Below are 12,454 nucleotides of genomic sequence, written 5' to 3'. Positions count from 1 at the left end.
CTAAGTGTTATTTCCATCACCGCCGAGGTAGAGCCTCACAATTGGTCTCATTATGCACAAATTATTATACAGTACTTACCTATACCTAGTTTTATGGGGTCACATTCGCTCCTTTACCAACTTTTTCTAACCTTTTTACTTAGATGGTCATTCTGTTCAAATTTTCAATGCACATCCATATTTCAACTATGTGTTATTTCAATCACGGCCGAGGAAGAGCCTCATAATTGGTCTCATTATGCTCGTATTATCATATATTATTTACCTATACCTAGTTTTATGGGGTCACATTTACTCCTTTACCAACTTTTTCTAACCTTTTTACTTATAGGGTCATTTTTTCAAATTTTCAATGCTCATCCATATTTCAACTAAGTGTTATTTCCATCACGGCCGAGGTAGAGCCTCAAAATTGGTCTCATTATGCTCGTATTATTATATAGTATATACCTATACCTAGTTTTATGGGGTCACATTCGCTCCTTTACTAACCTTTTCTAACCTTTTTACTTAGATGGTCATTCTTTTCAAATTTCAATGCACATCCATATTTCAACTATGTGTTATTTCCATCACGGCCGAGGTAGAGCCTCAAAATTGGTCTCATTATGCTCGTATTATCATATATTATTTACCTATACCTAGTTTTATGGGGGTCACATTCGCTCCTTTACCAACTTTTTCTAACCTTTTTACTTATAGGGTCATTTTTTTCAAATTTTAATGCTCATCCATATTTCAACTAAGTGTTATTTCCATCACGGCCGAGGTAGAGCCTCAAAATTGGTCTCATTGTGCTCGTATTATTTAATAGTATTTACCTATACCTAGTTTTATGGGGTCACATTCGCTCCTTTACCAACTTTTTCTAACCTTTTTACTTACAGGGTCATTTTTTTCAAATTTTCAATGCACATCCATATTTCAACTATGTGTTATTTCCATCAGGGCCGAGGTAGAGCCTCAAAATTGGTCTCATTATGCTCGTATTATTATACAGTACTTAGCTATACCTAGTTTTATGGGGTCACATTCGCTGCTTTACCAAGTTTCTCTAACCTTTTTACTTACTGGGTCATTTTTTTCTTCAAATTTTCAGAGCACACCCTCATATCAACTATGTGTTGCTTACAACACAGCCGAGGTAGAGCCTCAAAATTGGTCTCATTATGCTCGTATTATTATACAGTACTTACCTATACCTAGTTTCATGGGGTCACATTCGCTCCTTTACCAACTTTTTCTAACCTTTTTACTTACTGGGTCATTTGTTTTTCAAATTTTCAGAGCACACCCTCATATCAACTATGTGTTACTTACAACACGGCCAAGGTAGGGCCTCAAAATTGGTTTCATTATGCTCGTATTATTATTTAGTATTTACCTATACCTAGTTTTATGGGGTCACATTCGCTCCTTTACCAACCTTTTCTAAAAAATTTACTTATATGGTCAATTTTTTTCAAATTTTCAATGCACATCCATATTTTAACTATGTTTAATTTTCATCTGGGCCGAGGTAGAGCCTCATAATTGGTCTCATTATGCTCGTATTATTATACAGTACTTACCTATACCTAGTTTTATGGGGTCACATTCGCTCCTTTACCAACCTTTTCTAACCTTTTTTACTAAATGGTCATTTTTTTCAAATTTTCAATGCACATCCATATTTCAACTAAGTATTATTTCCATCACGGCCAAGGTAGAGCCTCAAAATTAGTCTCATTATGCTCGTATTATGATATAGTATTTACTTGTACATAGTTTTATGGGGTCACATTCGCTCCTTTACTAACCTTTTCTAACCTTTTTACTTACATGGTCAATTTTTTTCAAATTTTCAATGCACATCCATATTTCAAATATGTGTTATTTCCATCAGGGCCGAGGTAGAGCCTCAAAATTGGTCTCATAATGCTAGTATTATCATATATTATTTACCTATACCTAGTTTTATGGGGACACATTTGCTCCTTTACCAATTTTTTTTAACTTTTTTAATAAAATGGTCATTTTTTTGCAAATTTCCAATGCACATCCATGTTTCAACTATGTGTAACTTCCAACACGACCAAGGTAGAGCCTCATAATATGTCTCATTATGCACGTATTATTATACAGTACTTACCTATACCTAGTGTTATGGGGTCACATTCGCTCCTTTACCAACTTCTTTTAAACTTTTTTACTTACAGGGTCAGTTTTTTTTTTTAAATTTTAAAAGTACATCCATATTTCAACTATGTGTTTTTCCTATCACGGCCGAGGTAGAGCCTCAAATTTGGTCTCATTATGCTCGTATCATTACACCGTACTTACCTATACTTAGTTTTATGGTGTCACATTCGCTCCTTTACCAACATTTTCTAGCCTTTTTACTTTCTGGGTTATTTTTTTCTCAAATTTTCAATGCACACCCTCATAATTATCAACTATGTGTTTCTTACAACACGGCCGAGGTAGAGCCTCAAAATTGGTCTCATTATGATCGTATTATCATACAGTACTTACCTATACCTAGTTTAATGGGGTCACATATGCTCCTTTACCATTTTTTAAACTTTTTTACTTACAGGGTCATTTTTTATCAAATTTTCAAAGCATATCCATATTTCAACTATGTGTATTTTCTATCATGGCCGAGGTAGAGCCTCAAAATTGGTCTCATCATGCTCGTATTATTATACAGTATTTACCTATACCTAGTTTTATGGGGTCACATTCGCTCCTTTACCAACCTTTTCTAACCTTTTTACCTTCATGGTCATTTTTGTTCAAATTTTCAATGCACATCCATAGTTCAACTATGTATAACTTCCAACACGGTCGAGGTATAGCCTCATAATTGGTCTCATTATGCTCGTATTGCTATACAGTACTGACCTTTACCTAGTCTTATGGGGTCACATTCGCTTTTTTCAACTTTTTCTAACTCTATTAATTACAGGGTCAGTTATTGCATAGTCTCATGTATTAACTATGTGTTACTTTCATCACGGCCGAGGACTCGTTATATTCAACTTTTATTTAGTTCTCACTTATACCTAGTTTGATGGGGTCACATCCGCTCCTATTCCTAAAGTTATAACTAAAGATTTAGTCGTTATTTTTTTTGATATTTTTGCATGCATCCTCTTATTGGCTTTGTTTTAACACTTTTTGCATTTTGATACATCTAGGTTTGTATGTTTAAATGTATATTTATGTCAAATGTATGTGCACTGTTAAGTGTCCAGAAATAAATTTTAAAACATTTATATCTAAAAAGAGTTAATACCATACTTAAAGTCAATCTCTGTCTTGACAATCAAACCATAAATATAAAGAAATAGGGGTGGGCAGTATTTTGACAGAAATAGCAGTTACTCACAGAAGATGTCTACGAATAATGAGACCGAATTGTGACCAAAAATGTGTGGTAATGGTTATTATTCATGGTTTAATCAGCAAAAATGGTGTTCAAGAAAAGCATTAAAGAACGGGGGATATTGCAGAGTATGTTAACGTGAATTAGTGGTCTGTAGCCTTTTCTTATTGGTCGCTGGCATTGTAAATCAAACGTATTTGAAAATAAAGCAAGGAAAGATAATTATCGGTCGATACTATTGGTCGTTACACTATTGGTCGCCAGCTTGTGCTTATTGTTACATCACTGACAGACGGATAATGGACTCGACAGGTATATTGTTTACATGTTTTTCATCAAATTATTGATACTGATATCGTGCATTTCGTTAAAAAATAATTTACATGCTGATCATATACTGAATAATTTCTCATTGAGAACTCTTTTTTACGTAGATACCTTAGCAATGGCCTAGAAAGTTTAGATATTATAACGTTGTTATTCTTTTAGGGTTTCTTAACAAAAAAAAAGTCCCCCATGGACAGAGGCTGCCTCGTACGTGAAAATTGGGATCTTCTTTTCGGAGAGATAAGAGGGTGTGGTGTTGACAAAATTTCAACTAAACGCCGGGCAAAGTGGCAAGAGATTGCCACTGTTGTAAGCCAGTACGTTTGATAGTTGAAACAGACTTTATACCTTATTTGTACATGTGTTTTTGTTGTTATTTCTTGTTGAGACAACATGGCACGAAGGATAAGTGTTCATAAGGTTTATATTTTGCATGCGGTATTAAACACAGCTTTCAACAATTTTATTATAAATAACAGTTACGCAACATGGCCATGCATAGCTGTATTACTGCCTCATTATTGTTCCACTGAAACATACTGTACTAATTTATAATATACATGTATCAACATTGTATTGATGTGATACACCTGTTATTGAATGGGCAAATGAATGAAAATTATTCATACAAAAAATATTTAAATTTTTATAAGAATGCAATATACATTGAAACAATTACCAGTGGACATTCAACTTATAGGTAAGAATTACTGAAGTTAAAATAATTAAAAGTAAAACACCTCATGTTGTTATATTTCAGTGAATTTACAGCTCCACGTTCTTCGGAACAATGCCAGAAAAAATTTCAAAATGTAAAAGGACGCTGTAAGTAAAATATGTTTACCATGCTACTAGTTCATAGAGGCAGAAACAATCTAAAAGATTTGCAATGAAAAATTGCAGAAGTTACTGAAAGTATACATGTATATGATTATATGCATCTCATTGTGTCAAGTCTCATTGTGTCAGTACATCATTAACTAAAACAAAATATTTCTAGATGTTTGGTTGCTTTAATTGTTAATTCAGTCAGGTGTGATAATATGACAGAAAAGTACATTTTCTTGCATATTATCTTTGTTTCGTTTAGCCATCAACAAAGTCAGTGGGCTGCGGCATCCACCAACAGGAGGGGGCCCATCAGCTGTATTGTCCGTGGCAGAGTCGTGTGTGGCAGACCATCTTGCCACACACGAAGTTGTCACGGGCATTGGCGGAGGATTTGATTCAGATGGTATTTATCCTTCATTCACATATGTTTTATCCTTCATTCACATATGTTTTGTAAAAGCTTCATCATTCTAGTGTTTGATATGCACTGTATAGTCATGTCAAATTGATCGACAGTAAACAGCAGTGGTCGAAATTAGCACAAGCCCGCAAGCCCTGCTCTGGTAAAATGTCTTACGGGCTTGCTCAAATTCTGAATTTTAATTAGCAGGGCTTGTTCATAAAGATGATTCCATTCAATAAAACAAGAGTTAGGGCTTGTTCATCCAAAAGTCTAATTTTGATGACTGAAACAAGTTCTTATTTTAAAGGTGTTCATATTTTGGTTGAAATTGTTATGACTTTGAATAATAAATAAAAAATAAAATCACATTATGTATACTGGTAGAAGTTGTACGAGTTTTCCATTGATAAAATAACAATCCAGCGTGCCATGCCAAACTTTTGAGATGATTTTTATTATTGCAGACCTTGAACAAATTTTTCGGGCATCGAAACCGGCCTCAATGATCATGGCAGATGAGCCAACGTCTGGGGCCACTATCCCAGAATCATCAGGAGGTGAAATGTTTCATTCTTTTTCTTATCCCCACATGAAATCAATAGAAGCAATTCAATTCCGTAAACCCTTTCACTTTCATTAATGTGTTATGTCTTGCAGGAAGTCTGAATGTATGCGTGCAATGTTGTCTGGTACTGAAAAAAAATGTCGTCATACATTATCACATGAGCTACTTTGATAGAATCACACAATTTTGTCTGATGGCATTCATTTTTAGCTCGGCTATTTGAGTGATATGGAGAGCTATACTACTCACCCAATCGCCGGTTTTCCAACACACCTTGTTTAATTTCCCAGCAATTTCTTGAAGTATTGCATTGAGACTTCTTACAATTGTACTCAACAATTCAACCTATTTAATTAACCAATTAAGATAACTCTTGTTTGCATTTAATTTAAATAGTTTATTGTACGACTTAGAAATTCTGGTTTAGGTTTTGTGTGCAAGCACACATAATATGGGTGCTTTTCAAAATAATGAGGCAAAAGTGTGACATAGTGGTTGAAAATTCAAACCCAGTTTTCATGATTGTCAATTATTTTACATGAAAGTAAATACTTCAAATTACACGGAAATAACTTCGGGAAATTATCAGGAAATACAAATAAAAAAATATTTTGACCTTAAATCCAAATATTGCAAACATTTCTAACAATATGGGTGATCTATAAAAGTTTATTATGACAAGAACCTAGCATAAATCAGATGCTTTTTCTAAATTTTATAATCAGTAATTGGTACCTGTATGTAGTCATGTGCATAATAATTCAATTGTTTAAGAAAAATAAAAAAAAATCAACACATTTTTGTCTAAATTTGAAACCGAAAATAAATTGTTATCTCACAAAGTTTTTGCAACTACGTGATGTATTGCATTGAGACTTAATACAATTGTATACAGCCATCCAACATAATTGTTAACTTTTTCAATGTAACCAAATGAAATCCAATATTACAGTGATCCATTTCTAAAACTTTTCAAACCTTTCACTGAAAAGCGGCATAATAGACGAGCATGCTGTCCCTGTAACAGCTCTTGTTTTTACTATTATACTTGAGGATTCAGACTGGTTGTATTTTTCCTAAACTGTTAGTAACAGTTTTAGCAATTATTTTTCGAACAGAAATATGAAAATCTGCAAGATAATATTTTGTATGCAATCTTTTTTTACTTGTTTGCAGATATTTCACGCCAAATTTTTCTCTTTCTGAGACAAGAAATATAAAAGTTTTTAAAACAGTCAGTATATGAGTGAGAGTGCAGCTTTAATATAGCCGACGTAACAAATTAACTTTTTCATATCTTTCAGGTCCAATGAAGTCGTGCAGGCAAAAGACCGGGAAAGGTAATTTCATTTAAGTAAAGATTAAATGAGATTTTTTTTGTGTCGTAGTTAAGGACAGATCTTTTTATGCATACACTTCCTTTGCTTGTACCATCTGCTGTGGTAGCTCTTAAATTAACTCACATTAGAAAAGGTCTTATCTGATATTATTTTTAGCTGTAACATATAAGGTTTTTCATGCAAAGGCTGTATTGATATGCAGTGTTCTTATTTTACCAATATATTCCCTTGTGAAGAATCTCGTGTTCATGAATACTGTTAAGTTCAACTTATTGTTACTCTTTGATATCATAATTGTAAAAAAAGCAGATATAACATCTTTTCTATAATTTATGAAGCAGCATATATAGTGATTTTGTTTTAAAATATTGTATGATGGAAGTAAATGATAAATGTGATAGCTATACTAACATTATATATATTAAGTTGAGTATAAAATAAAAATATGTTTTTGTTGTTTTTCAGCCAAAAGAAAAAGTGTCACCACGGAGCAGTCCACAATAAATGAATTGAACTGCAGAAAACCTTTCGCTTGACAATGTCAGGATTAGGGAGGAGACCAAAAAAATCAAGCTCCAGATGGAGCTATTATTAGAACAAAAAAAATGCTCTTATTTCAGTTAAGGAAATGGCTGATGCTGCCAAAAGCTATTATTTACAAAGGTCTTCCATAGAGTTTCATTCAGGAAATCCTTTTATAGATTCCTTAACTTTTAATAAATAATTCTGCTCAACCAATTCATTGGATATTTGAAAGTAACAAGCACACTGTTAGATTGCCTTTGAAACATTTTAGGCTTGTCCCTGAATTTTTCATTGTATATTTGAAGGTGATGTACTTGTTTAACCTAATTGTTCTTCAAAATTACTTTCGAGATCCTACATCAATCATCTCATATATGAGAAGCGTTGTACAGTGTTGAATTGCAGGTATGATTGGCTTAGGTGACTTTATTTTTGATCAAGTCAAACTGTACTTGTTGTAGTAAGTAATGCCCTGAAATTCATGTGCTATTAAAGTTTTTAAACCATATATGTTATTCTGCTACTGCATAAATTTTCATGTTGTAAATACAGGAAAAAAGGGTTACCATAGTTGCATTAAACACAAACCTACTATACATTGTTGATTAAACTTAAGGTTTGATGATGACATTTCATATATATGTTACACATCATTGTTTATCCATGTCCGATGAAATATTCTTTGTAAAGTTTGCTTAAGTAATTATTTATTAAGGACATAAGGTATGTAGTTTGCTATATAGTATATACATATCAAATTTACAAACTGTATGGTGCCATAAAGTGATCAGACAATTAAGTTAAGGGTATTGCTTGTTACTTTTCAAATATCCAATTATTACACAGTTCACATTTATTTATACTTCACAAGGTTCATCTGGAGTTTGAGAAAGTCTTCTCTTTATGATTGACACTGTTAATTTATACTAATGATTATTTTCACAATTATCACTTTATTGCTGCAAATGTGTATACTTTTTACTGATAGCTTTCCCGGTGTTTTGTATGCATGACTTAATATATATATATATATATATATATATATATATATATATATATATATATATATATATATATATATATATATATATGTACAACACTGACTTTATGTAGTTTTTTTTTTTAATTTATATATATCAAATTCAACTCATAGCATTAATATGTTATAATCATTATATCTCAGTTATATGAAAAATACAGCTGTCTCTGTTTAATTGGAACTGATTTTGATAGTTTGTCATTTTATGCAAAGTATAAAATGTTAACGGAATTTACAAACACATTTCATCTGAATTTATGGTGATTTTATCCAATATTTGGACAGTCAATAAGTGATTTTGTTCTTTTTGTCAACAATGGCATGGTGAATTAATAAGCAGTAAGGTACTGACTTACGTTCTTGTCGAAATTTACTTAACATTGAACAATAGATAGTATCATTTATAAAGTCTGAAAGTCTGTCCATGGAAGTTTGGCTGTACAATTTTCATGAGCGTCACTTATCTGTGTTGTTTATATTATCATTACAAATGATATAGTCAAAATAAAACACTAATGTTAGGTTTCAGAGAATACAGATCGTTGTCAACTATTATAGAAGTGTACATTAGATATGATATCGGTCCTAACTAAAACTGTATGTCATGTTTGCATATGTATTGTACTTTCATTGCTTAATTGTAACTAGTTGTCACACTAAGCCCTATGGTTGATTTGAATTACAATACTTTGTTAAAACTGTGGTGTATATATGAGTGTTATTCCTCATCGTTTTTAACTCGACTATTCGAAGAATAAGGAGAGCTATCCTATTCACCTGAGCGTCGGCGTAACCACTTATGTTAAAAAAAATTTGTAAGAGTTTGTGTACCACCTCAAATATGTGTACACAAGAGAAGGTAACTCTATCAAGCATTTTGACAAAATTATGGCCCTTTTTCTACTTAGAATTTACATTAAAGTTTTCGTACTATCTCAAATATTTTCAAAGTACATTGACATCTAGCTTTGAAACTTTGCATGCTTGTTCACCATCATGCCCGTAACATGTACACTGGAGGAGATAACTGTATCAATCATTTTGACAGAATTAAGCCCCTGTTTCGACTTAGAATTTATGTTAAAATTTGCGTACTACCTCAGATAGTTTCAATCCTTATACCGAAAAGTGGCCGAATAGTCGAGCGCGCTGTCTCTGTGACAGCTCTTGTTTATACTATAATGGTGTATTAAACTTAACACTTTACATGCATGTGCCACTAACTAGTGCTTGATCGTCCTGTATGAAAACCATGCGTTCCTAACCCGAACCCCAAGGTCCTTTTGTGCTAAAGTTGCCTTGCTAATAACTTAAACGGTGTACAACACATTCACCGTCCATCTTGATGCTATGTTACAAGCAGGTTAGCATGCATCAGAGGATGATTAAAAGCTAATGGGTACATAGACGCCAGGATCTCAGCACCTGAAATGAAAAAAGAGGTTATGATTGCCATCTATGATGTTCTGCCTGAAAAGCTCATCACATTTAACAATACATGTGTATGTATTGATAAAAAGAATGTTGTATTACAAGTTATTTTACCTATCGCTCAAAGTACATTCTGGTCACGTACTCCCTTTCGGCCCTCCCATCCATGTTGTCCCCAACATCAACTCCATGATAATGGGAGTTATCAATAGGGTCGATTGGGTCCACAGCAACGATATCCCTGCGATCGATCCCCAGATTGTGCAATGTGATGCAGTTTCTAATATGCATACATGCCCTTTCTGGAGAACAATTCAACTTCCTCCGAAGTACCTGACAACAAGAAAATGCATTGTTTTGGGGAAAAACACACATTGCAAGAACAAATTTCTTTATATAACTATATTTTATATAATTAATACATTGCCATACATCTGTATAATGTTCCTTAAGCAGAGGGAAATTTTAAAATAGTGTTAATGTTATTCTACCTGAAATCGTTGCTTCAAAATTCCAAAGGTTTGCTCAACAGTGACCCTTGTGCGACACAGTGCTCCATTGTAACGTGCCTGTGCCTCTCCCACAGGATTCATGTAGGGGGTTAACATATACCTTGTACAGGCATAACCACTGTCAGCAAGTAAAAACCCTTGCACATCACCTGTGGGTAAAATGTGTCATTATATTACAACTACACAACAGATCAATTAAAAAATAGCCAGATTGTCACAGTATTTTTAACTGCTTTATCTAGGAAGCCTATATTTATCCGTATGAATGCATGCTATAACTAGATAGGAAGCATATGGTTTCATTTAACAGTACTAATGTATCCATTCATTAAGTCATATAAATGTTCATACCATCTTCAAACCTCCTTCGGAGTGCACATTGGCGCCAGATACGTGCCTCGTGTGTCCTCCCTGGCCACATCACTACTGCTGATGTGATCCTATATGAGGCATCACATACAGCCTGAAATATACACAGTTTAATATTTGTGATTTCAATAATGCTAAATTACATATAATTCAAATCAGTTCAATAAATGTTATGTTAAGTATAACTTTATAATTGAGTAGAAACTCAAGGATTAAGATGGTTATGGTAAATGAATTCAACATCTTGGAAAATGGATAACATTCAATTCAATACAATTTACCTGAACATTTATTGTAGGAACTCATTTCCTCCCAATGGCTTCTTTATCAGAACATGGGTGCAATCCATTACCCCGACAACGTTGGGAAAGCCTGAAACATGATCATGTATAATTTTAGACTTATTAAGATTTTCTTGTTATTGGTCCCAGTCTTAGGTGTTCAGAAAACAGGTACTGTATATCATCGGTTACTCTCAATGGTTCCTGTGAAAACATCGAAATGTATTGAAATTCATACTCATACTTTTAAATGGAATATTTAATCACATCAAATGAGGAATTGGATCATTCATCAAGATTTCATATATTAGTTACTTCTTTCAATACTGTTAAAATACATGTACAACTCCTTGTACATGCAATTCTAACTTATTTCACTAAAACATTTATATCAACAGTAATATTTGCATTGAAATGAAGGAATATGTCAAACAGGCACAACTTCATTTACCTCCAGTTATTGTCATGCTTAAAAATCACTTGTCAAGCCTTTTTTATTATTACTTACTTCATACATGTATACATAAATCCAGGTAAACATAAATATACATGTATTCATGACAGAAATAGTGAAAAAGACTATAGGTGAGCTATTTTTAGGTTAACCTACATAACAGGGTGCAAGGTTTGCGTCCCACTAAGAATACTCTCCTTCAATGGAGGTGAAATAAACAATATTTTGCTGAGTAATTCCTTTAAAGTTTAAGCTTAAGAAGTGAATTTATAGTGGATATTACATACCAGCCATGGCACCGAACTGCTGCTTCACTTGGCGGACACGATCACCGGAGGGGAAGCAGATATACCGGTCTGCAAGAGCAGAAAGCACCTGTCCAACCTGGCGGCAAACTCTGCTTACTGTGGGCTGGCTCAGGTTGACAGTGTCACCGACAGTCAACTGGAAAGATCCTGTTGCCAAAAACCGCAAGTAGCTTAAAACGCATAACACTAAAGGTATTGCGAAACATCTGCCTGTGTCCCGGGCAGCTGCCTGGCATAAATCAACAATGAAGTAGATCGTATCCGGCCGGAAACGATAGCGAGCAAATATCTCCTCTTCCCTTAGGTCCTCCAGAGGGTTACTCCTATCGCGAAAAACACGAGGACGTGGCACTTGCCTCAGATACATATGATCTCTAACGATAGCTCTATGTCCAGCCGCCATCTTTGAAGGTTGCAAAGTTTCTAAATTATAGACTCAACGTTTGAGACTCAGGCTCAGACTTTGGACTCAAACTTTGATCTCAGAAACATTAGTGAATACCGTTTTACAGCCCAAAGTCTGAGTTTTGAGTCCTTAGTCTACATTTGAGGCTAAGACACGTACGTGATTACGTGCCCTGCTCTAACAATGACTATTTATGCAGAGTACCTGCACCTCAAGATATAATCGTAATTTGGAAGATACTCGTCTTAGTTAGGCAATGGAAAAGCTATTATTAAATTCCGGGGCGTATACCG

General features: G+C 33.9%; 1 protein-coding gene across 1 annotated transcript; it reads right to left on the bottom strand.

Moving 5' to 3' along the window:
• Positions 1-9,945: 9,945 nt before the first annotated feature.
• Positions 9,946-12,158, bottom strand: LOC128244016 (putative nuclease HARBI1). The gene is made up of 5 exons (XM_052962034.1): positions 11,735-12,158; positions 11,065-11,084; positions 10,695-10,806; positions 10,323-10,492; positions 9,946-10,164 (listed from the first exon to the last, which is right to left on the bottom strand). Exons 1-5 carry the CDS (start codon positions 12,156-12,158, stop codon positions 9,946-9,948), a joined length of 945 nt encoding a protein of 314 aa, XP_052817994.1.
• Positions 12,159-12,454: the final 296 nt, after the last annotated feature.

Source organism: Mya arenaria, chromosome 8 (genome assembly GCF_026914265.1).
Source record: "Mya arenaria isolate MELC-2E11 chromosome 8, ASM2691426v1".
NCBI lineage: Eukaryota > Metazoa > Mollusca > Bivalvia > Myida > Myidae > Mya > Mya arenaria.
This window is presented reverse-complemented; position numbering and strand designations above follow the sequence as displayed.

Excerpts from the sequence above, each read along its gene's own strand:
- LOC128244016 (XM_052962034.1), bottom strand. The coding sequence starts at position 12,158 with ATGGCGGCTGGACATAGAGCTATCGTTAGAGATCATATGTATCTGAGG. Across the intron at positions 10,807-11,064 it reads GCTTTCCCAACGTTGTCGGG|GCTGTATGTGATGCCTCATA; the intron begins GTAATGGATTGC and ends TGTATATTTCAG. Across the intron at positions 10,165-10,322 it reads TTTTGAAGCAACGATTTCAG|GTACTTCGGAGGAAGTTGAA; the intron begins GTAGAATAACAT and ends TCTTGTTGTCAG.